This window comes from Agelaius phoeniceus, chromosome Z, assembly GCF_051311805.1.
Source record: "Agelaius phoeniceus isolate bAgePho1 chromosome Z, bAgePho1.hap1, whole genome shotgun sequence".
Classification (NCBI taxonomy): Eukaryota; Metazoa; Chordata; class Aves; order Passeriformes; family Icteridae; genus Agelaius; species Agelaius phoeniceus.
In genome coordinates this window covers 1,771,582-1,798,266 of record NC_135303.1, presented here as the reverse complement: position 1 = coordinate 1,798,266, position 26,685 = coordinate 1,771,582, and the positions used below count along the sequence as shown (strand labels likewise).

The 26,685-nt window shown below is 41.7% G+C and overlaps 1 protein-coding gene and 1 long non-coding RNA gene across 5 annotated transcripts in view; one reads left to right on the top strand and one right to left on the bottom strand.

The window, feature by feature from the left end:
- Window positions 1–1,911: 1,911 nt before the first annotated feature.
- Window positions 1,912–4,988, top strand: LOC143692277 (uncharacterized). Its single transcript, XR_013180156.1, has 3 exons — window positions 1,912–2,113; window positions 2,595–2,699; window positions 4,718–4,988. It is a non-coding gene; the product is annotated as an uncharacterized LOC143692277 (long non-coding RNA).
- The window catches only part of XRCC4 (X-ray repair cross complementing 4), a 144,857-nt gene continuing 121,040 nt past the window's right edge, over window positions 2,869–26,685 (bottom strand). For all 4 annotated transcript variants that reach the window (XM_077172209.1, XM_077172206.1, XM_077172208.1 and 1 more), the window contains one exon: window positions 2,869–3,569. In XM_077172209.1, the coding sequence (XP_077028324.1) occupies window positions 3,473–3,569 (97 nt within the window). In that variant the 3' untranslated portion in view covers window positions 2,869–3,472. The remainder of the gene's footprint in view (window positions 3,570–26,685) is intronic.

Genomic DNA, 26,685 nt, shown 5'->3' with positions numbered 1-26,685 from the left:
TTCCTTTCCTCAAGCACCTCTAGGCTGATGGATCAAACTGCAGGAGCTGTCAGAGCCAGCTCTAAATACTAATACTACACTAAATATTTCCAGATAATCGCATTTATCCACACATAAATATAATTTATACATCACAGGCACAAAGAGGGGGAGATTTTGATGCACACACAGACACACACACGAGTGTCTGCTTTAGGGAATAATAGTGAGAAGGGAGTTAAAATACTGATACAGATTGTCAAAACATTATCTCAAAATCAAACTAGCATTATCATGCCAAAGGCAACACTTTATGCAGCACTTCCTCAAGAACTGATGGGGTTTTTTGAGTTTTGTTTGTTTTTTTTTTGGTCCAGAACTTTCTTTTTCCTCTCTTGAAAATAAATATTTTTGAGGTGTGCTTTTCAAAATTTGCTGGATGAACTCAGACCTCAAATAACAATTTGTTTTCTATGAAAATACACATTCTGTTCAAGCAGTTACATTACAGGTATAAAACTCTAGATGAGTCCAAGCCTTTAAAGAATACATGGTTTTTCCTTCTGCAAAACAACTGCATGTTTTGTCTTCCCCCAAAAATACAGTTTAAGCTGGTGAAAAACAAAATTACTTTGGAAATTGATTTGTATTGATTTGTAGATCAATATCAAGGATAAATGTTAATAAAGAAGAATCTTAGGAATTTGATCCGTCATTCCTAACTTTGGTTAAGTTCCTGCCTTTAAAAACCCATTTCTGGGCATTTTTCTCTATTTTGTCTCTTCTAATTTTGGGAGCAATTGAGTGATGTGACATATCACTGGCACACCTGGAAAAATTGATCTTATAAACACTGAGTTAGAGAGCCCTGAACACAAAACAAAACAAGTGTAAATTTGGTAAATCTGCTAAAGAGGAGGGTGAATGGAGTGAGGATTAAATCCAGAACTGCTCATGCAGGGGTGGCAAAAACCTTGGCTTTTCTCAGAGACAACCAAGCAACACCAAGTATTAATTTAGTAAGCTTTAAGAAATCATTTAATGAGGCATTACCACAGGGTTCCCTTCCCAAAGAACAGGAGTTAATTTGAGATAGATTTCACCTGTCTGGGTGAGTTGGACCATGAATGAATTTAAAGACAAAGCAGAGATCCCCACTTCTCTCACAGACAAATGCACTTCCTGAAGAATTTTCACTGATTTCCTGCAGTTTTTGCAGGAAAAAAATACCTCTGCTCTCACACAATGACAGGCCCACACAGACCTGAACTGATTTGGAGATTGGTGGATTTTTCTCTGTCAAAGTTGACTGGAAAATGGAAATTAAAAAAAAAAAAAAAAAAGTAGTTTCTCAAATAAATCTTCAGAAAGGATTTCCCCAGGTTGGGGACACTGCCAGGAGGTGTCTGAGTGTGCAAACAGCCCCAGCTGGGTGGGAAAGGGCTCAGCCCTGCCCAGCTGAGCTCACAACTGAGCTCTCACACACCAAGGGCTGCATCTGCGTCCCCCACCATGGAATCTTCTGTTCAGCTCCTGGCCTGACTCTGCAAACCCCAAAAAACCCAAAAAAAAACCCCCCCAAAACCACAAAAAACCCTCAAAACCCAAAAAACAACGACAAAAAACTAAACAAAAACCAAACCAAAAAACCCCAAAAAACACAAAAAGCTCCAAAAGACAAAAAAAAAATTTCAAAACCAACAAAAAATGCATCAAAGAAAACCCTACATGAAAAAAACAAAAACAAACCAACAAAATAAGCCAAAAAATGAAAAACAAAAAACCACAAAAAACCCAAACAAAAAAAACCAAAAAAAACCCAACCCAAAGCAACCCAAACCAACCAAAACCAAAACCAAAACCAAAACCAAAACCAAACAAAAAAAGCACCAAAACCAAAACGCAGAAAAATTAAAGAAACAAAACAAAAAAAACCCCTCAACAAAATAAGAAAGGAGAGAGCAGAATGAACACCCTCATGGACTTTACTACACGTGCCAACGGCGTGTAGCATTTCCCATTTGCAACAACAACATTTCACAATTAGAAACCCAGCAGTTTCCTGGAAGGGGGAGCTCTGTGGGATGTCCAGCTCCATTTTCTGCTGCAGGCACCATCAAGCCAAGCACTCTGGGTAAGTCATGGAACATTTTCACTTTAAAACTGAAACCATATACCAGCTTCTGCTGAAAGCATTGTCAGATCAGCACTGGAAGATTTTAAATCAGGCTGTGCCTATGAATGGGTGCATGAATGGCTCTTTTGTGGCCCTGCCACTTCCCAGGCACAAAGGCTTTTTAGCAAGCAAAATATTTTGGCCATTCTTATTTTTGCTGTGTGATTTATAACACTGTCCCGAAGCCCTTTGTGAATTTAAAACGCTGTGACTGTGGGGTTTTTTTCAGAGAGGAATGGTTAAATATAATATTCCCAGATCCCCATGTTCTTGTATGAAGCCTGCAAGTACTGACAGGGATGCTTTTAATTGAGTATAGGATGGAATTCTGGCAGAATCAGAGGCACTTCAGAAATATAAAGTATTTTACCAAAGAGCTTTGCAACCCACAGAGCACAGAGGATTTCAAGGGCTGACTTCAGTGGGATTCCTCTTGCAGAAAGAACTGGAGCCTTCAGTCTTAAGCAAGGATGGATTCAGGTCCTGAAAATGCAAAGCAGAATCCTGAGGTCCACCTTTAGCTCTTCTCTTTGGCCACTGAAAGGTAAATGCATGTTAACTTTGTCTTTTTGGTGAAGATTTAAATCTAAATTAATGCATCAGTTTGGGGCAAGACAAGCTCAGGCATTAAAACTCTTTGGTAACTACTACCTTTATTCATAATGTCTAACAAATAAAGACAAATTTGATTTATTTTTTCAAATGCATTTTATTTTTCTTCTTTTTTTTTTTTTTTTTAAGAAATTGCCATAAGGAAATAGATGAAGTATCAAAAATCACAATTTTAAATGCTGTGGGTTTCTACAGAAAGTTAAAATAAGAGTCAATATCAACCTTACTAGCACTGTACTCCCAAAAACTGGCATACATTACAATGCGCAGTGCCACAAGTAAAAGGACATTTTGCTTTGACCCAGAACCAATCTAAAGTCACACCTGCACCTCCAATAAAGCTGATTTATCCATTCCAAGCCTGGGGAAAGGCTGAGCTCAGTGCAGGTCTGGCATCACCTCATGCCTGGGGCCTGGGAAATGGTTGATCCTGAGCACAGCCAGAGGCTGTGAGGATGCAAAAACTCATCCAAAATGCCCTCAATTCCCCCATACAAGTGAGAAAAGCTCCACACAGAGCCTAAACTCAATTTCAGACATCCATAAATGAGGTGCAGCAGGCCAAGGCCTGCAAGAAGCGTGGCGCAGGAGGGTTCAGGGCCTCAGAGCAAAGATTTTGGCTCTGTTCTGTAAAAAAAAAACCTTTTTAGTTTATAATTGATCCGTGCTGGGAGCAGCAGCGTCCCTGTGGCCAGCCCACCGTGGCTACATGTCCTCCAAGAGCTGCCCTGGCTCGCAGGAGTTCTCCAGGGTCTCCAGATCCCAGTCCGGGCAGCGCTGCCCCGAGGAGGCCGGGCCAGCCCTGGAACAAACAGAGGAGGTCAGACAGGGCTGGAAACAAATGCAAGCAATTCCAGCGTAGTTTGGGGTGTTTTTCCTAAGGGGAAAGTGGTTTCTGTGAGGCCTAATCACTCACTGAGGTGGCAGTGGCAAAGCAGGCAGAGGAGATTCAGTTTGTAAACTGTATATATTATTATACTATATTATTATATTATTATTATATATTTATATAAAATTTTATCTAAAAATAGTTTAGACATTTATACTTATGAAAAATATATATTTATATTTATATGTATAATTATAGGCATATTTATATCTCATACAACTGCGTACATAATATATTTTTTCATAGACATATAAATAAATAGAATATAATTATAGTTTTATATTCATATTAAAATTTATATTAAAAGTTTATAAATTTATATTTTATAAAGTATATACTTATATTTACATTCATCAAAATATTTATATTTATATAGCTGTATAAATAATTTATATTTTTACATAAAATATAAATATTTTATATAAAATATAAATGAATATAAGTATATTTATTTTATAATATATATATTAATATATATTTATATATTTTATATGTAAATATATAAATATATTTATATTTATAGTTTCATATTTATATAAAAAATTATATTGAAAACAGTTTATGAATTTATATTTATATACACTATATATTTATATATATTTTATATATAAATATATATACACTTATATATATAAGTGTATATATACTTATATATATGAGTATATATACTATATATTTATATTCATTATTACACTTTATATTTAGAATTTATATAAATAATTTATATTTTTATATAAAGATACAATATATATAATATATTTCTATTTATGGTTTCATATTTATAGAAAAATTTATATTAAGAGTTTATAAACTTATATTTATAAAATAGAAATATTTATTATATATTTACATTTATAAAATATAATTATTTATTGATAGTTTATTTCTATATTTCATATGAATATATAAATAATATATATTTTATATATAACTATATAAAATAAGTATCTATATAAATAGAATATATTTATATTTATATAAAAATTTATATTTAACAATATTTTATAAATGCACAGTTAGAAGTTTTTCAAACACCCTGAGAATGACCATTTCACCCACAGTTTCCCCATGGAGAGCTGGGAAGAGCAGCCCAGATGCAGAAATCGTGCTAAGAGACCACTTTCCCTATTTCTGCTCTCTCTCCAGGACATGATTCCAGTACAGACAGCTCTGCCCTTCTGCCTTGGGAAGGTGATGTATCTATCCTGTGTTTCCAGAAAACACCAAAAAAAGTGGCATTTCCAACAGCTTCTGCTGCCTATAGGAATTACGCTTCTATAGGCTGAATCCACAAAAAAAACTTTCAAAAAAACCCAAAAAAAACAAAGAAAAAAAAACCACCACAACCCCCCCACAAAAAAAAAAAAAACCAAAACCAAACACAACTGAATCCTGCAGAGAAATCTTTTTTCCTGTGCATTTAGAGGGGATTTATCAATCACAGGGGTGTGAGTTTCCAGTGACAAGGAATTCCAGGGACCAGCATCAGTCACTGCCTTGAAAATAGGATGTGATCTCCTAAGCTTGGCTCAGGACCTGGCGGCAGCTTCTCAGGGTTCCTGCCCAGGTTGGTTACACTGCTGCCATGCTGACAAAAAAGGTGAAAATTTCATGCATTGCCCAGGATGGGAAGAGCTGGAGAGAAGGGGTGGAGAGTTCTACCCTCCAGTGGTGCCCTGTGAGGACTCAGGGAAATGAAGCACACAGTGAAATTTTAATTTTCAGACTGATTCAAGCATCTTGCCTTCAGCTGCTCTGTGTGATAAAGTCAGCACTGTTGGTCAAATTAATGAATTCTTTTCAATTTTCAGAACCCAATTTTTCCATAACTCCCACCTAGGAATCTCTAGGGAGCAGAAGTCTCTACAAAAAATGCCAATTCCAAAGGGGAATGAGCTCTCTGAGGCAGCAGGCACTGTGTGGCTCCCACTTCCAGCTGCTCAGAGCTCTGATCATTCTCTGTTTCCTGGGGGTGGGAAATGAGCTCCATTCCATCCCTGGGGGCTCCAGGGCAACCAGCAGAAGTCCTGTAAATGCTGAGTTTTGGATGCTGCCACTTCCAGAATCCAGAAGGGTTTCCTCACCCCTCCAGCTCTGCAAACCCCTCTAAATTCAATATATTCCTATATTTAGATTATGGTAATTACTTTCTCTGAAAGTCTAACGAGCTTTCTCTGAGAACTCTTCCAAAACACTCTTCTTCAGGCCTGAATACATCATGCCAAGCATCTTTTATATTCCTTTTGGCACGCAGTGACACCCGAACAGATATTTGCCTCACCAAAAAGTCACTGGGATTAGCTGTGAAACAGACCTGGATCCTCCACCAATGACCTCAGAGCATCCCACACTGCTCTGGTGGATAGAAATCAACTTATTTAAAAATAAAATACAGGCACCAAGCCCCAGCAGAGGGATTTCAGGTTCAATCACTGGAGGTGTGTTGTCCTTTTACCTCTGTGGGTCCATCTCCAGTGAACCACAGAGTGTGGAGCCACCCACTGATAATTTAAATTAATTCTGAAAGGTCTCATTAGCAAATAAATTAGGCTGTGGAGGCCTTTGTGCCACCACAGGATATTTCAGGTTTGGTTTGCTGTTTTTATTTTTTTTTTTTTTGAGCATTTGCTCATATATTATTCAGGCATAAAAGAATTAAAAGGCCTCTGAGACCCCACATTTGTTGGCTGTGAGGTTTCAGCAGTTCCAGAGTTTTCTGATTTGGACAAGGAAGCCTGACAGGGCTTAAGCAACGTCAACAACCATTCCCTTCTCATTGGCTAAAATAACACTTTTCAACACCATCCATGAGAGCACATCTTTAAGCCAAGCCACTGTTGAGTTTTCACATTGCACAGTGAGAACTATTAAGCTTCTGTGTCCTTGTAACAACACGGGCCTCTTTTAATCTCCAAAAAGCTGCCTCTGAATAAACCCAGCCCTGAATAAATCCAGTGCTTGCACAGGGGAGGCACTGGGCTCTTCACACAAAGCTCATCAGCAACTTAGTTCTGGTTTCAGGGCTTGGTGATTCCCACTTGCATGGCAGCTGCTCACTGAATGCCAGCAGCCTGCTTGGTGCTGTGAAATTATTTTGGATTTCTCAGGGAGGCTGTATTACCATATCCTGACACGTAACTGAGTTAATTTCTGTAAATTGCAGCGAGTTGCACAGCCCCCTCTTGCCAAGAAGCCTGTAAGCAAGGCATTCTTCCTCAAAGTTTATTCTTCTGCTGGATCTCTTTTTGAAGTCTTGCCTTTCGGTAAACTTAAACTCCATTAACACATCTGGAGAACTGCTGACTATAAGACATCATTCCATATTTCCTGGCATTTAGTTCATAAATTAAGGCAGAAGACTGGACCCACAGCTGGTGTGAATCACTGCAGCACTAATAATGTCACTGCAGCTCTGCTGACTTACACCAGCTGAGATGCTGGCCCCAGAACTGGAAGAAAGTGGTTTACATGACTTGATATTTCCTTCCAGAGCTGAGCAGGGGTCCTGAGGAGCAGGAGACACGCAAGGCTCTCCTTACAGGAGCTCAGAGCCATGGCTCTGCAGAAGCTGCACCAAAAATCACTTTATTTTCTGGGCAGAGAAGTGTCCTTGCACTCGGCTTTGCCTCCAGAGCCAGCCCAGCACGCTGTGGTTATGATTCCACCCAAGCTTTTGTCCTTGAGCAACTCTCATGGGGTTTGGAAAGAGAAAAACCTTTGCACAACAATGTGGATGGAAAGGTTTCCTAAGAAACTTGAGTAATCCAGGATTGTGCCTCTGAACCACTGCAGTATTTCCTTAATTTTTTTAGTAATTAAAATAATTGCTTCCAACCCTGAGCTGACATTTTACCAAGAGAGGGGATCTCAGCTCTCACCATCTGAGTTTCTCAGTGCACTCATCCTTCCCCAGCCCGGTTTAATGCTTCATTTGGACATGAATCTTAATAAAATCTTAATACCATGAGCAGAGAAAAGCAGAGGATAAAACCTGATACACGCTTTCTTCACTATCATAAAAATAGGTGCCAGCAGCAGCTCCTAGGCAGAGAATTACTGCAGCATTAACACAGATATCTCCAATTCTTGAGGCTCCCACTGAGGCTCATGGCTGCAGCTGAAACCTTGGCCTGGAAGAACCAATGCCCCGTGGTGCTCAGAGAGATCCTGTCTGCCTGTGGCTACTGGGCAAGGAGAGGAAAGTTAACCACAGAAAGGAAAACCAAAGGGGTCATGGAGGAGCAGGGGGGGAAAGCCCCTCACATGAAGCGATGCACTGAGAGCACTCCATGCGGACAGAGATCTTTAGAATGGAGCATTAAAAATGTGGGTAGGCTAAACGGGAGCTAGATGTGATTAAAAACATGATGGAATTCCCCCTCAGAGATATGCTAGAGTCACTCTAAGGTAAATTATAGAGGCATTTTTCTTAAAATTCAATGTAGAATGGAAAAAGAAAATAAAATGCTTTACATTTTGGCAGTAGTAAGAGTTTTCAGCTTCCAGATATAGTTTTTGCTGGCATTTATTCCAAGAAATGATATGAAAGCAGGCCCATATACTTCAAAATAATCCTGCAAAATGTAAATCCCACCAAGTCCTGAAGAACTTGCTGAGTACATTCAGCTTCATGACTTGAAATTAGAGTTGAGGGATTTTCCCCTAATTTGGTGAAGAAGCTGAGAGTTTTTGGGTCCATCTGAAGAGAGCAGTGGTGTCAGAGATCATCAGAGCCCAATCCATGCCTGGCCCCAAGACAAATTCATAGAAAGTAGAGAAAAATACTCAGGAAACAGCTGAATAGAACAATTCCATGCCTGGCCTTGCCCCAAACTCTGTGTGTCGAGCAAGTCCAGTCTCCACTGAGGTCACCAGACAGACAATGACAACACCACCAATAACAGTAAAAATAAAAACTCAAAATTAAAATAAAAATAAAAATAGTGAAAATAAAAATAATTATTAATAATAATTATTATAAAACAACATATTATTTCATTATAATAATAATAAAATAGATAATAATAATAATAACAACAACAACAATAATAATAGTAGTGTATTGTTCAATTTCACAGTCAATGAAGAATATTTTCAATGCTGCAACCACAAAATTAATGTTCAACCAGGGAATCAAATGTTCCTTCATAAGCTTCCCCCTCTGGCTGGAGGCCAACCTGCACCTGCACCCATCACCACCTCTGCACTGCAGGGCAAGCCTGGAATTCCCTCAGTGGAACCCAACTTAAAGCCAAACTTTAAAACCCAGGATGATCTTAAATTTTGTCTTCAGCTCCTGTGAACGATGCTCTTCCTCCTCTGGGACCAGAAACCATCAAATGTGGGATGATTTTGTTTGATGATTGTACAAGTTGTGTGGGTTTTCTTTTTTTTTTTTTTTTAGTTCACACATCCTTGGAATCCTCCAGAGGGAGAAAAATGAACTTGGAATCCCTAAAATATCCTACATATCCACATTGATTACATCAAGAGCCAACAAATATATATCTATATATTGAGAAGATGCTCATATTTACCTCTTAATGATATAATCTTTAATATCTGATATAATTTGCAATAATTGGTCTAGATCAGGTCTCAACATTCATATTCATGCACTGCATTTATTTAGTCCTACAGAGCAGAAACTTTTTTAGGGAAACTTCTGTCCTTTGAGTTGCAAATTCCCGATTAACTTCAGCTGGCATTGGTGCAGGCCCTTATGTCAAGAGAACATTCTGGTTTAGCAATATAAATACAGCCTTGGATCTCTCCGTACGATCAAACACGCTTACAGATGCTTGCTAACAAAGATCTACTTAAAAATGTAATAATAGATGTCACTTACAAGGAAAGAGCCTGAACCGTGTTTGTTTTAGACAAGTGGCACACATTTCTGTGGCTCATTTCCACTTAAACTCCTTCCTGCTTAAATAAACTACACCACATGCACTTTGAGGAACACCCCAGCACCACTGCACTCACTGGGGGAAAAGCACAAACCTCTTAATCACAGCTACAAAAGCACAGAGTAAAGGGGGAAAACTCGGTTTGTTTGGGAATTTTGTCAAGGCCTTTCATAAATCCAGTGCATTGCAAATCCACTGGCAAACGCTGGGAGACATTTCTCATAATCATCAAGCACTATTTTTATCACATATACATTTATATAACACCAAATGTGGCTAAACTGTGCCATAATCCTGCTCCAGGCTGCCGGATCCTGGGAATGCAGGCTGTCCATAACCTTTTCCTACCCCTCAGGGCGACCACAGAGACCTCAGAGGGCAAATTAAACAAAAAAAAAAACAACCCTGGTTTGATTTCTTGTGTCCTGGTGCTCCTCTGCCTGCATCCCTGAAGGGGTGGAGTGTGGAGGGATGGATGGGGTTTTCCACCCCAAAACCTGGTGACTGCACACGGCAGCTACAACTGAAAGCCATGCTGAAACAAAGAACAAAAGAGTATTTAAGTGGAGAAAAACAGGAGTTGGTGTAAAGTTAAGTCTGAGCTTGCAGAGCCTCCTGAACCACAGACTCAGCCTGCAGCTCTCTGGGGCCCACCCTCTGCACTGCCTGATGAAGGGAAAAATAATTTTTTGGTTGCTTTTTTTTTTTTTTTTTTTTTTTTTTCTGGGGTGTTTGTTGGTTCTTTTATTGATTATTGGGTAAAAGAGGGAGTGTTGTGGGGTTGGTCTCCCTTTGGGAAATTTTAAAATTAAAGAAAATCTTAAATTCCCAAACCAAAACCACTACAAGGAGAATCCATGGACTCTTTTAAAACCTCCCACGACTGAATTAAGCACATTCCTCCTCCCTGCTGAACGATCTGTGCGCACACACCTGGGCACCATCAGGAGCCCATTTCTGCCCAGATTACCTATTATGCACAGATCTGCCCAGCAGGTTTGGGATCGTTCACTTTAATCAGCTTACTGCAGAAAACCACTTTGGATCAGTGGAGCGTGTGGATGGAAAAGGGAAATACAGTGGGTGTACTACTCCTGCAGGTGTTTTCTAATGACAAAATGCGCTCAGAAACGCAAAGCAGCAGTGAGCTCTTAATCAATCTGGGAGCAGAATTCAATTTACAACCTAAGGTAGAGCAGATGAAGTGCAGCGAGGCTTTTCCCCCCCCTCCAACAGGTCACTATCGAATATAAATTTGTTTTTAGAACTCAGAACTGTGCTTTCCTCTCTGCTGCCTCTGAACTCCCATCCAACCTCTCCCTGTGTTCCTGCTGACCCCTCCCCAGCCACAGACCTGCATTCATTCATACTTTTCTGAAATGAGATCAAAGCTTTGATAATTAAGATCAAACAATCGCCTGCAGTGACACCTGTGAGAGCTGAAACCTGTTCAAACACACAGGAAGGGAAAAAATTTAAAAAAAACCAAAAAAACCAAAAGAAGGGGACAGAGTGTACTCAGACCAAACACACAAGTTCATTACTTGCTGGGTAAATGCTGCTAAAGAGTCTGGAAAATGAGATTTTTTAAGAAAGGTTGCACCATCCCCAAATAAACAACAAAACCCCAGCCAAACAAAAGGGTGGGTTTTTCCTTTGTGTGTTTCCTTGGTGAAAATTGCCATAAAATGAGGGGTTTTCTTCTTCATGAGCCACTCTTGCTTTTTATTCCTGTAAATGGTCAAAAATCACAGAAAGCAGTGACAGCCCAGCTGGGATGGCAACCAGCCCCAAAGGTGGAGAGGAGAGGAGCCCAGGAGGGCCACCAGGCTCTGCATCCACGAGCCACCTTTAGGGAAAGGAACCGAGAAATCCCACGGACCTATGAGACACAAACTGAAAAAGTGACATTTGAAACAGAAATTTCTCATTCCCACCCCTCCACAGATCAAGGCACAGCTTCAAGGAGCCCATGCATCTCATGTCCCCTCTACCAGACGCTCCTCCTCAGGCCCCAGGTTTTCAGAGACACTGAATGAGGACATTAAGAACAGGTTTGGGATAAATTTTAGGGATTTGAGGGTGAGCTATGGGGTTCCTCAGGAGCATTAACAGGAAGGTGTGACATTGGTGTCCCAAAGCCACTGTGCCCTTCCAGCCTGCTCAGCACCTGCATGGACACCTGCAGGTTCCATTTCACACACTGAAAAAAACATTCAGCAATTTTGGGTCGCATTGGGGTGGAATCACACCTTCCAGTGAGGAGAAAGAGGCTGTGTCAGGCTAAAAAAAAAAAAAAAAATAAAAGGAAATTAAGGGATGACCCATCAGCTGTCCACTATGTGGGAACAGCTGTCCTTGGGTCAGCTCTGCTCTGCCCAGGTTGCTTTTGGTGTGCTCAGCAACTTCCAGTGAATTTCTCTGTCATGGCCCTGCATCCTCTCAAGGCCAGGGAAACTTCCCAGAGTCCTGAAGACACCCCCCACAAAATGCACAGGAACAGGAAAACCACAGCAAAAAGCACAGAATGCAACAAAAACGTGACAAAATTCATTAAATACCAGTGTACAGTAATTTTCTATACACAGCTGCCCCAACTCCAGCCCAAGCCAGATTTTTACCTTCAGCTCTGACATATTAGTACAAACCTAAAGTATGTCCAGAAAATTTTCTTGTGCTGCTCTGGTTCAAAGCAGCATCCAAACCACAAACATTACACAGTTTTAATCCACAGAGAGCCTTGAAAAAGGTCCCAGTGCTGCGCCACCACTGAAAAATTTAAATAGTTTGCCTTTCTGTTGAGTTTCAGCACAGTGCTGTAAAGGAATTTTTCATCTTACATTAAAAGCATTAGGAGAAAAGGGAACACCCTGCAACTGGGACTTTATTAGGAGAAGGCACGTGTCAATCAGAGGAAAATAACCATGGTTCACATGTTAAATAGGTGCTGCTGCCTGGGTAAAACAACCCAGAAATAGCACTGAAAATGGAGCTGAAGCTGGATCTTGAGGCACTGGGAACAAGTCCCCTCAGTGGGAGCTCATGTGGTTTTTATCCACCCTGTGGCACTGCGAAAAAGGGGGAGAATAATGCACATTTTTCAAGTGCACCTCCTCACCTGATGTCTCAATTGTTTTCCTTCCAGAGGAAAAGAAATTAGAATCAACAGTCAGTCCACAAGCACAGGGAAGACACTGTCTGCTGTTAATTGAGATTGTGGCAGATTGAGCATCCTGATTCCTGATTCTGTCTGAAATGGGTACCCTTGCACAGGAGAGGGACGGGAGGAAGGTGAAAGAGCAAGACATGGCAATTCCCATCTAAAAGAGCAGAGCCAAATAAAATAAATTAAAAACCTGGGATAAAATCTCATGGTCAGAATAAGCAGTTCAGATAGTACAGAGTGATGCAAAAAAATTTAAAAGACCTAGCTGTTCAAAGAGCCATTTTAGAATTTATTTTAAAGCATAATTATAAATAAAAATGGTTGCTTGAAACATTTCCCAATAAATCTGGCAGACCAAAGAAATTCCTGGTATCATTAGGGGGGGAAAAATTCAGCATTTAGTCTGAAAACACAGGTTTTCAGTTTGAGCTTAGCTTAACTTCTTGTGAAATAACCAACATCACTTTTATAACAATTTACCAGCCAGGTTTCCAACCCCTTCTACATTTCCATTGCTAATTGTAATAAAATACTGAGGCAAGAGTAACAGAAGCTCATTCTAAACCTGGTGGGACCCAGCAGGAGCCATTACAGCCAGAGTTTGGTGCTGCCAAAATGTCAAGTTTCAAGCCTAACATCATTTTTGGAGCCTACACTTTCCCTGTCCTAGAAGGAGGAGAATAAGCTGTTTTCTGGTGGGAATGCAAGGAAACAGATTTCAACTGCAGAACACCACAACTCTCCACAAACCACCAATGAAATTATAAATGTGAAGAGTAAGTTTGATATTACTGGTGAAAAAAAACACTGCAAGGACCTCGAGGCCCTTGGTGGGGAGAGGGAAATTTCAGTGGTGATGTTTCTGATTTCTGCATTCACAGAAAGGAGGCTGCTCAAACCTAAACTACTCCTGCCCTTCCCTCTCAACATTTTAATGATCAGGTGCATTTAACTGACTCTTGATAACAGCAAGAGCTCAACAGGCAGGAGAAAGAGCTGGAAGACAAGATATAAAGGGAAAAAAAAAACCCTCTTATTTGTTTGCTAAAGCTGTACAAAACCAGAGCAGCAAGCAGTGCTCACACTCCCAGGCAGAATTTATGTAGTGAGGTGCTTCTCTTCCTCTGAGCATCCCAAACCTGATCCCAGTGTTACAAAAATCAGCAGATTCAGAAGGTTTGGAAGTGGACTGGGAGCTTACCAAAACCACACAGTTCCTCCTCCCCAAGGCTTTAAGCAGCAGAAAATCATGAAAGGGAAACACCCCCTGTAAGATTTCTCTATTGCTGCTTTCAAAAACGAGAGGGGATAAAAACAGCACAGGGGGGATGAAAAATGGGACAGCATAAACATCCAGGGCAATCCTTTTGAAGTTTGGATCAAAAAAAAAAAACAACAACAAAAAAAAAAAAAAAAAAAAAAAAAAAAAAAAAAAAAAAAAAACAAAAAAAGGAATGAAGCCTCAGGGGCAGGGGAAGGGAAGTTGCCGCTTTATCACATTGAGTCATTCATCTTGAGCACTTCTGTGTGTCCATTACGTGTCAGAAATCACAAATTAGGCAACAGGAGGGTGATAAAAACAGACATTCCTAGAAAACCTTCACAGCAGATGATGCTTAATTCAAAGGAGTGGGTTTTTTCCTTCCAACAGTTGCCTGAAAAGACAAAAACTCCAGTGAAAGTGCCTCTGGTGGCCAGTCCAGATCGATACGAGGCGAGCAGCTGGAATTAAATCAATAAAGGGAATAATGAACCTGAAGACACTTCTCCTCAAAGCAGAAAGCCCAGATGATTCAGATTCCCTCACAGACACTGTCCTGCCTCACCAGGGCTGACTGTTCTCCACACAGCTCCAAGCTGAGGGGCCACTGTGCTGCTGAAAATGCCTTAATGGTGATTAAATACCTGCAGAACGATCAAAAATGGAAGTTTTACAAAGCTGGGTGTAGGAGAGGAAGGTGTGGGACTCCTGGGGACCACGCAGAGCAGCCCAAATTTGGACAAAAATGCCATTTCTGGAGAGGCTGTTACCGGCAGGGTGAAGGTGCAGCTGGGGAAGGGTGAGCAGGGGTCACACCACACCTCACAAAGTTGGTTCCTTGCCTTGGTCACACTGCCCAGGTGTGACTGAGCTGCCTGTCCCAAAACAGTGCCAGAAACACCCAATCTCCCACTGAGCCCCTCGGTGCATTTCATTCATTGTCCCACCCTCACTGTCTGACACACCTTGGTGGCAAAGCCCAATTTCTGCAGGGACAGGAGCAGCAGCACAGCACCTCCCTGCCAGGACCCAGTGTGGGCCCAAACTGGGAGAAGCTGGAGAAGCCCTGCCAGGGGCAGCACAGGCAGCTTTTGGGGCAGGAATGGGGGTTTTTGAGAGGTTAAGCACACCCCACTGCAGCAGAACCCCTCCAGTGGGTGATGCATTGCTACCCTTGCCAAAGGTGAGCTCCCTAAATGGAGAGAAGCGAGCTCCAGAGTCACTGAGGGCTCTGCTGAGCTGGTGTGTCCACAAGTGCTTCTTTGTGCAGCAGGAAATGAAGAGAATCTTCTGTGGAGGGGGAAAAAAAGGAAAGGAAACGGAAAAAAAAAATTTCAATGTGGAAGTAAGAATGCTGTGGGGTGATCCTGGCCAGATACCAAAAAGCTGCCCTGTCCTCAATCCTCAGCTGAGGAGGGCAAGGACATCACAGGTGGGCTCTGCTCCTTCTTCTTCAGGGCTTGGACTCCTCACATTCCTTCCCTGCTCCAGTGTGGGTCCCTTCCATGGGCTCAGACCTTCAGGAATTCCCCAGTGTGGGTCCCCCTGGAGCTCACAGCATTTTCCCAAAAGCCTGCTCCAGCCTGGGCTCCTCTCCCTCCTGCCAGGCCCCTGCTCCAGGCTGGGGTCACAGCCTCCCCCAGGGAGCCCCTGCCCCACAGTGGGGTCCTGCAGTGGGATCTGAGCCCCCCAGCACCTCCTCCCCTGCCCAGCTGCAGCTGCACAGGTTCCTGAGCCCCCGATCTGCCATGCCAGGGGTGCCAGCACCAAGAGAAATCACACACAGAGTCCTGGAAAGGCCGCTGTTAGTGCAAAAAGCACAGAGAAATAAAGCCTGACATGTTCATGAGTGTTTGGCGAGGCCAGATCGCAACCCTGCCATGCAAGGGGAAATAAAGCAGCCTCAAACAAGGGATTTGGAAAGAGATCTTGTCCCCAGCACATCTTGAATTCAGTTTGCTGCCACCCTTGCAGCCTCTGGGCTCAGGCACTCATCACATCCTGGGGTATCCCACCTCCACAAGAAATCCAAGGAAATAACTGTGGCCCACAGACCCCCTGAGCTTGTCCCTTACGTGACAAATATTCAGGGAGTTGTGTAGCACCAAAGGTGCTCCAGAGCCTGGCAATCTGACTTTATCTGAAACTGGAGGCTAGTGAGGAGATGTTCTTGCCAATCCTCCTTGGAATAATCTCTGTCTGTGAAGCTCTGTGCATAAATAGATACATACAATTATGTACAGGCATCAGGGGACTGCCTGGCTGCGCTCTTCAGCCAAATCAAAGGCACACATTTAAATATACATCCTCGTTAATTCTAAGAAACATTGGGAAACTGGGGCTTTGGGCACATAAAGCAATGACCTCATTGCACTCATCCACACACAGCATTTTTCCTACTCCCAGCAGATAAAATGCTTAGCAACCCCCGCTGCCCTTCCTGAAATTGGTTGTGCAATGTTCCTGTCACCAGTGCTGCTCTGCTCTGCCTTAGATGAGACTGTTCCACAGAGAAAACCACACACAGTGCCAGGGAGTCACTGGGTCTCCCTCCAGCTTCAGTCACACAGTTTTGGGAAGAGATGTCAAAAATAAAAAGCTTGCAGAATGGGATGGTATGTCCAGCATAAGCCTTCCATCCAATATTAATGAATATTCATATATTAATGAATATTCATATATTAATATATTGCAACCCACTCCACCTTAAATTCATCTATATTAATATACATATTAATTTATATATAATATATATAATATATCAATATATATAATATATGTAATATTAATATGTTTATATTAATTTATGTTTATGTTTAAATTATGTTTATTATTATTATATTATATATAATATATTAATATATTAATATGTTGCAACACACTCCACCTTAAATTCACATATATTAATAAATATATAATATATAATATATAATATATAATATATAATATATAATATATATTAATATATTGCAACACACTCCACCTTAAATTCAGATTACATTCCCCTTTGCACCTGAGTTTTCAAAGGTGTCCTCCCCACCACAGGAAAACATATTTATATTTCCCTATTTAAGACACACCAGATATACCCAGCTGGGTTTTGGGGTTTGTCTAACACTTGATGGAAAGACAGGCATTTAGTTTGTCTGCTTGCCAGGCAAAATAGAAAGCACCAATTTAAATTAAGCATTAAGTATGAAGGTTGAGTATTAAGCACCAATTTAAATTTGTTTTTGAAGAGCTTTTGTCAGTGAGGGGAACAGAGGAGTCCTGGGACAGGACAGTGTGAATTTCCAGCTTTTCCAGTTTCTGTCCCACAGCTGAACTCCTGTTTCTGGGTGAATACACTAAAAACGGTCTAGGGGTAAATATTAAACCAGTAACAGCAAAGTGAAAAAAGAGCATTTTCTCAGACAATCCTTTCCTTAAACATAATTGTTTCTGTTCATTGATCACTTAGGCCTCAATTTCTGAATTTCTGATAGAAACCCACTAAAAGAATCCCTTAAAACCAAATGATCAAACACGCCTTTCTGTCTATACTTGGGTGTCAAAGGGGTATTTAATGAATATTAATTCAGGCAAGTCCTCTGATCTGGACAGCCGTGGTCTCAAGTTTAATGGAAATTTCCAACAGGTCTACAGTTCCCTCCACAAAAGACATGGAAAAATAACTTCACATACGTTTATGACAGCAATTCATGCTGTTTTTCAACTCAAACAGTTAATTTTAGAACAGAGAGGAGTGTATCTTGCCTTCTGTCAAGATAAACACTTGTGACACACAGCGCACAGAAAATAATCCAAAATGACAGAATTGATTTTGGAAAACGAGCACTCACTAACACAGCTAATGATGAGTAATTCCAGGTTGGGATTTACCAGATTTGATCTGAAACATAAGCTATTTCTTTGTCTACAGCTCTGTGGAATAATACTTTAATGAGACTGTGGCAGATTTTCCCCACCAAAAAAAAAACCCAAAAAAACCCCAACATTCCCTCCCCCCCCAAAAAACCCAAAAAAATCCCCAAAACAAACAAACAAACAAAAACCCAAACAAAAACCAAAAAAAGAAACAAAAAAAGCCAAAAAAACCCACCAGAAAACAACCAAAAAAAAATCCAAACCCAAAAACAACAAGAAAAGAAAAACAAAAAAAAAAACAAAAACAAAACCAAAAAATACCAAAACAAAACCAAAAACCCCCCAAACCCAAAAAAGATAAAACCACCAAAAAAACCCAAAAAACAACCCATATTCTAAGGACATAACTATTTCCTCAGAGCAGCCAACAGAGTCTCATTGCATTGATGGCATGGTAATCAATGCCTGTTTTTAATTGAGGGAATTATCACTGAAATAAAGACAGATTGCCCTTGTACCTTGGTTGGATTAGTTAATTTTCCATAAAGGCATCGTGATGGTTTTATTTCTTCCTTGAAAATAAGAAATAAAAGCCTGATTTGGTTTTTTTTTGGTTTTTTTTTCTTTTTGCCCAATTCCTGCCTTCCCCCAGTGTCCTCCCCTTTGATGCTGCTTTCCACATCACAGCCCTGCTCTGTCTGTGCACAAACAGCTGAGCCAGGATTACAAACCCCAGACCCTGCCAAGAGTGTGAGAGCCCAGCATGAAGAAGCAGTTCAGGGATCCAAGTTCCTGTTGCCTAATCAGTCCTTCCACCCTGGCCAGGAGGCTGTCGTGCCTCTGCTGTGGTTTTGCAAAAAAAAAAACCCCAAAAAACAAAAAAAAAAAAAAAAATCCAACCAAAACCCCATGAATTATATGGCAGCACAATGAACTATCAATTACTGACCCAATCTGCAATGCTGGGAATGAAATCCCAAAGAATCCAAGTGATCAAAGGGGAGTCGTAGGTTGCAAATTTTATTGCTGTGTTTTTACTGGAACAGAGTTTATTCCTCCTAAAATCTTCTGCATTAACACAATGCACAATCTGAAGCTGTTTAAACAAGACCTCATTCCACAATTCCACATTTCAGGGAAATTAGCCAAGTAATAAGACAAAGCATTTTCTTTAGGGTATTAGGAAAAAAAAAAAAAAATTAGGAAAAGTTTTGAAAATTTAACTCCTGTCCCCAAAAGCCTTAAACTCTGGCAATCAACCACAGAGCATATATTTTCCTAGATAATGAAAAGTATTTGTAATGGGATTTTACAATTAAATGAATGAAAGCTGCTGCAGGATCTGTGAGGGATTGTCAAACCACTGCAAGGAATTCACTGCTGCGTCAAACCCACCATTAAATTTCTTGTGCATTTAGCCACGAGGCATTAGAGAAGAAACAACATCTCACACTGAAAGGAACCCCCCCCCCCTCACTAGGAAGATAATAACTCAATTTAACTTCAAGAGGGAAACGTGAGGGCAATAAATCAGCCAGGGGGCTGCATGTGGCACGAAGCACACGAGGGCTCTGCTAACAGCCCTCGGTTTTCATTGCTGCTTTCCACCCTGCATCCCGTTGATGCATTGTTAAAGGCCCTGGAAGCAGAAAAGGCACAAACTCGTGCCTGTCTTGGCAGGAGTGGTGCTGGAATGGATGAATTTATGGAATTTTGCTGCTGCCATCAGACACAGCTTTTTTTTCTCTTTTTTTCCCCTTTCATAGAAGGCACTTCAGAAAGGAAAGAATCTTTGGGTGCTTTCCAGCAAAGCTGAGTCTCAGGAGGAGCTTAGGCAAGACCAAGCCATGGCTGTAGAGCAGCTTCCCCTGGTAATTCTGACAGGGCTGTGCCCTCCAGCATCTCTGCAAGCAATGCTCCTGCCCTGGTCCTGGGGGGAGGGATGGAAAAAAAACCAAAACAGGAATATGAATCAGCAACAACCCAGCTGGGTTTTTTTCCCTTTGGCTTCTACGTTTCTTTGTCTTGTTGTTGTGCGTTTTTTTCCCCTGTACTTTTCTGTCATGGAAAGAGAAAAGTTTTTCCTCTTTTTCTTCTCTTTTATTTACTTAATTACTCTTGTGTGTTGTCAGTGGGGTCCCTCACACTAATAGGTCTGCAACTTCTGAGCCTTTTATTACAGCACTCACTTCAAGTCAAGACTTTTTCCCAGTAATTCTGCAAAACAGGATCTTGTGCATTGAAGAAAAAACTTAAAAAAAAAAAAAAAAGGAAATTACTTTGGATGGAATCTCATTCTGCTAGTCCTGACTTGACTATCATAATCCTGCTGAAAGAAACACTCCTGGTAGCAGGAACCTGTAGAGGTTCAAAGAGGTAAGAGCAGTGGGTGTAATACCATAAAGAGCTGCAAATCATGGATATTTGGGGCTGGGAGGGATGTCTGGAGATGATCTGGTCCATCCCCCAGGAAGGTGCAGCTGGGGCTGGGATGTCTCCAGCCAGGGACACTCCAGGCCCTCCCTGGGCAGCTGTTCCAGGGCTCTGCTGTCCCTCCATGGACACAAGTTCTCCCTCCTGCTGCCCTGCACCTCGCTGCCCTTTATTTGATGGCCACTGCTGCTCATCCTGGCACTGGCAGCACCGAGCAGAGCCCGGCCCGTGCTCTGGCAGCCCCTGGAGATGTTGGGATGCATTGATGGCATCCCTGGCAGCGTTCCCTTCTCCAGCCTGCCCAGCCCAGAGATGCTGCACAGCCCAAATCCTCTTATACAACACACAGGAGCTGGAAATCTGACCCCCACAGCAGGTCACAGCCTCAGATATGGCTAAAAATCTGAATAATTAGTTAAACAGAATGCTCAGATTCAAAGAAAGAAGCAGCCTTCCTTGCAAAATACACTCGGCTGCGCTCTCCTACAGAGATGCTGTGGTTGAAACTGGAGAAGTCCTGTAGCACAAACCCTCCCTGCACAGCAGCTCTGCACTGGGAACACTGCAGGGCTCCTCTCCACAGCCCCAAGATGAGCTCTCCCATCAGAGCAGGCCACTCCAGCTGAAACAGCTCCTTAGTGCGGCTGGGGACATCTCTCAGCAAAACAGGTGTCCCTTGAACTGGTTGCCTTGGTACCCTTAATGAAATCCCAACTACCAAGCATGTTCAGCTCATCTCAGAACATTAAAGTCTGATTGAAAGAGGCACGGGGAAAATGAGGTGATGCCAGTGGAAAACATGCCTTTTATCCATATAAATAACTCCTGAGGAAACAAGGTGCTCAACAAGGAGTCAGGATGCCCTGACAACAAAGAGCAATTTCCCAGAATTCAGTGCACATCTATCTGTACACAGATCTAGGGCTGCACTGGCACTCCTGCATGCACAAAACAATTAATTTTTCTATTTTACACTGGTTTTCCAGAGTACAGAATTAGATGAGGGGTCTTTATTTACCTTATAAAGGACTGTGAGGAGAAACAAGCTCTGTGGAGTTTTTCAAACTGATCTATTTCCCCCAGAACTCCTCCTCATCATTAGTATTTCTGCAGCACACTGTTAAATTCAGCCAGAGATGCTGCTTCATTTTTTCCTCTGGAAACACTATTTTGCAAGCCAATAAATATAACTGACAATTCCTTAATATATTGCCCAAAAGCTCTTTCTCATTTCAAGTCATCTTCCCTAATCCCGTTTCTCATATTACATCCTCTGCTCCGCGCTGATACTCTTCAAGCCTTATCAAATGTTTCCTTTGTTGTCCTGTAGCCAGCCTGTATGTGTTTAACCTAAACCCATCCCTCATAAATCCGGGCTCCAAATTCCTTTCCTGTGCACGGAGTTCTTCCCTCCATCCCTCCAGCTGTCAGTACCTCCCTGCTAACGAGACTTCAGCATCCCCAGCGACAGGAGACCTCTGCTGATTGGGCTGAAATTGAATTGGTCTTTATTGCTGTCAAATCAGCATCCCAAATTCATGCCTAATTTGCTGTCAGTTGCCACTTTTTTTAAGTCCCTTTTGGCGTTGCTGCTTTCCAAGGTTCCCCTCGTCCTCAGGAATCCTCAGATTATTTTTCCCTCGATAGGCCGGTGCTAATTAATGTTTCCAAAACGCTTTTAAAGTGGAAAGAGCTGTATAAATATTAAGTGTCCTTATCTGTGATGGGGAAACGTGGCCCATTACTGTTGTCACATAAACTTCACATCAACACACTCTGAGCACAGCCCTTGGTCATGGGCACTTGATTTCCAACAAAGCCCTGCTGACTGGATGCAATAATGGGAAATATTTATGTGTGGGCTGTGTACACACAAGAGCTGGGCCCTGCAACAGGAGTGTTGCACACACAAAACACGGCCCGACCCACTCTGCTGTTTATGAATTGAATGTAAACAGAAACTCAGAACATTTTGCAGCTTTGCCGGCGCATTTTACACCGATTTTTTGCTGTATAAACACTGTCTCACTGAGTTATTGGCTGCCCAGCAAGCCCCGGTGCAGGGGGATTGTTCAATGCTGAATGAAACGAAGTTTGGTGAGCTCAGGCAGCTTGGCTATTAATCATTCAGAAAAACAAAACGAACAAAAAAGGCCTTGTGTTCCCCCTGCCCAGCATTTCCTACATTTGACTTTAACGGGTGTCACTCCCAACGCTCCGTTCCACAAAGGAGTGGAGCATGTTTGTGCACACTTTAACACCTTGGAAGCAGGGCAGATGATGGTGTGCATCCTCCACGGCCAGCACGGGGCCCTGGGGGACCCACAGCTCACGGCTGGTGGGTTTCTGTCACAGAGCACCAGCCCGAGGGGACGATGAGCACGGGGCACACAAAGGAAGGAAACCAACCCAGATAATTTGTTAAAGCAGGCATTAAATAGGTTGGCAAGGTTTATTCTTCCAAAAGGCTGCATTCTTGGATCTGGTCCAATAAGTCACTCACCACAGAACTCTCCGGAGTTATGCAGAGATATGGAAGTTAAATCTCTGTGTTTACATATTTGTTTTTCATTGTGATTAGCACAATCAGCATCTACCAGGGTTCACCTACCACTTAACCCAGGTTTTTTTTTTCAAATGTACCAATTTTTGACTCAGGAAATTCTGTGATAAATTGTCTGCAAGCATTGCCCCAGAGCAATGGGGATGGCAGACCTTCACTCCCACCTGTACTGTTTCCCAACAAGCCTGTTTACTACGAGGCATTTTACCATATTCCCTCTTTGTCTGAACTAGACTCCTTCTACAAATACCAGACCAAAGGAGGAGATTAATCTCCTAAAGACCTTAAAAAAGCCATTCCACCCAACCACCTGATGCTTCTGCATGGCATTTGCTGAGCTCTCAGAGGTGATGCTGAGCTCCTGGTGCAAGGTGAGTTTCCACTCTCCCCTTCCACAGGTGGAGGAGGGCGCACACACTCTGCAGGTTTCCCAAGCCAAAAAGCCAGCAGGTTGTTGATTTTGGAGATTGTCTGGGCAGCACAGCACACAGCCAAAGCACCCGTCATGCTACCACAGGACCAGAGGGGGAAAAAAAAAAAAAGAAAATTTAAAAAAATTTGTGTTTGCCTCCCTTATAAAACAGAGAACAGAGCCCTTAACCTCGTATAAAATGTCTAGACTCTGGATAAACAGTCACCAGTGCTGGTGCTGCTGCTGGTTACTGAGTTACCACGGGGACAGGGCTGTAGACTGATGCCAGCCATGCTCAGAGATGAGGAGCAGGTCTGAGAGAATCCCTGGGATAATCTTTGCCCTGGGATCACCCGCATGGATGCAACCACGGGGTGCCCACTGCACCCTCACACCCAGCCTGCATGTGATCCTCAGCACAGATCCCCTTGGGCATTTCCCACCTCTGAGGTGCAGCTGGAGCACCAGGAGGGTTTGCAATACCTCTGTCACTATTGCTGTTTTACCTGTGGCTTTTAACACCAATATCTCCTCGGCAGCAGGACGCAAAGGCAGTAATCACAGAACACAGACAGGACTTCAGGACAGAATTCCTGATTTCCTTCACAGAAACAAGGAAAACTTAGGTGAACCCTAAATGTAAAGTGCACATTTTACTAGATGCAGGCAGCCCGTTTCAGGAGTGCAGTGTACTCTGTTGTAGCTCCACTCTATTGCCTTGATTGCACAAATGCAATTTGCTTCATTTTCTACACACTGATACAATGCCTGTCGTTGACTATTACCCTCCATGTGCTTGCTTCAGGTTTTGTTTCCTGGCACTGTGTAGATAAACTAATAGAGTGCTGCTTTGGAAAGAAATGTTTCCTGTGTTCACATGATTACCCAAACAAAAAAGCAGTTTTTATTCCCATTACTATTCCTAGTAAAACACAACCAGAAAGACGAGGTTGGTGTGCAAGGGATTTTTGTCAAAGACATGTTGGAGGTGACTCCAGCAAACAGCCATTTTAGAGAGGTGAAAATGCCACATAAAACAAACGTTCCTATCAGCAGTGATTACCTTCCCAGGTGTTTCAGCACCGGGAGAAATATTTATTTTAAAAAAAAATAAATTAAAAAATCTAGCCTTAACATGAAAGAACATCACCTGTTGCTGTTTCCACAAGTAGCAGGTTTGAAAGACCTAGAAACTGGGACAGCCTTAAAGGAATTTTCCAGGATTTCATCCAGGAATGCCTCTTCTCTGGCTGAAAACCATCTGGGCTCCTTGCTGAGCAATCTTTAATCAAATTGTCTGCGACAGAGAGAAATATTAAGAAGAAAACTGAGGAAAAAAAAAATCAGGTCTATTTCCACCAGGGACCTAAGCAGTAGCCTGAATTGAGATTTAAAGACAGAAAAACTGGACAAATGCACTATTTCAACCTCATATTCCAAGTTACAGAGGCACAAACAGATAAATGTGTCAGTAAAATCAGCTTGCTTTTACTGCACAGTAAGCTCTTGTGAATAACCAACTTCTCCCCAACACATTTTTTAAAAGAATAATTTGTTCCTAGTCAAAAAGCCTGTGTGCCAAGTTTCAGCACAGAATAAAATCTTTACAGTGGAGTTATAAATTTTTTTGAAAAGTGGGTTCTGTGTACTCACATACACTTAACCATTACAAGGGCAGCAGGTGTCACTATAACAAATGATGTAAAGTTTAATTTAAACATCAGAGAACACACTGAAATACTTTGGAAATTGCCACAGGTCACTTAACATTTTATATGAAAAAAAAAAAAAAAAAGAAAAACCCTAACTCCTCTCCCTAACATTTAATTTTTTTTTTTTCTCCCCTACACGGCCAAGCAAAGAAAACACAGACATGGATTCTTTGTAATTAGCAGGGCTGTGGTTTTACAGCCAAACCCGGGCCAAGAAGTGAAAAGTTAACAAATCATTAGACAACATACATGGCTCTGTATGAGAACCGTGGCAATGTGCAGAATAGCTCAGGATACACGAGCATGAGGTCAACTGTTTTCAGTAGATAACTGCTAGGCACAAGCATCCTTGCCTCACAGACAAGGCATGCAGCAACACACAGGCACTCCTGGCACTTCCAAAACAATTATATTTGCCCACCACGTTACCTAAACAAATACAGGAAGCATGGTCGGTAATCACAGATATGATTTAAATATTGAGGAAAGGGGGGGAAAAAAAAAAATATATTAATTCTATTTTCTTCCTTGCCCTCTCTCTGTTTTCCTGCGAATCACAGGTTTCCGTAGCAACCACGCTGTTTACAACACAACAGCCTCTTCCTCTTCTTGCCCAGGCTCCCTGGATGTTACAAACCACTTTAACACCTACTTCACTTTAAAGCTGGGGCACCCCTACAGCAGTGCTGGGGACCAGTGTGGGTGTTCTGCTCAATTCAGGGACAAAGAGGGAAGAGAACACAGAAGGAAAAGTAAAAAAAAAAAAAAATAAAAATGCAACATCTGTTTGCTTGGGGTGGCCCTCCTTTCCAGGACTGTGCTTTTATTATAATAAAAGGTTTGATTTTCAGTGTTTCCTGCAGGAATCCCGCTCCTCCTGAGGCAGATTCTGCTCAGGGCTGCACTCAGCTCCTACAAATATTGGTGATCAATGTTTTATTCTACATCTGTCACCACCAGGGCCAGGCTGGACATGTGCACTGGGGAGCACAGCTCTCATCTCAGCAGTTTTTTTGCTATTTAGACACAGAATTCTTCTGTGCCTAAAATTAATTTGAAAAAATACTTTATTTTCTTCTGTTTCTAAAGAATTAATTTATTTTAATTATACCAAAAGAAAGGCTTAAAGATTGAATTCAGGCAGGCCAGAATTCAATCTCACAAAGAGCAGCAGATTGGCTCATGGGTGAGGGTTGATCATCACAGGCTTGGGGATTTTTGTTGTGTTTGTTCCTTTCCTCTAAGCTAAAACTCTGGGAATTGCTGAAGAAAAGATGGAATGCACTTGACTCTCACAGTACCATGCATCACCACTGGACTTTAAACACACACCCACTACTGCTGCCCAAAAATAATTCCCATTAATGAATGCCTTTATAGCACTTGACTAAAAAGCAACCTGGGGCAGTGGAAAGGTGGCAGGTGGAATGGGATGAGCTTTAAGGTCCTTTCCAACCCAAACCAGCGAGGAATTCCATGTTTAATTTACCACCACGGTGCTCTTGCTGCTGCTGTGTCACTACCTGTCCACAATGACAACAAAAAAGCCCTAAAATCATCAATTTTAACCCATGTGGACGAAGTTAATATGCCAAAAAAAAAAAGAAATTGTCTGTGAGAAGGTTTAAGTGAATATTATCTGTTAGGCGTATTTTTTTTTTGGTGTGTGTGTGTGGTTTGTTCCTTTATTTTGTATTCTTTTTTCT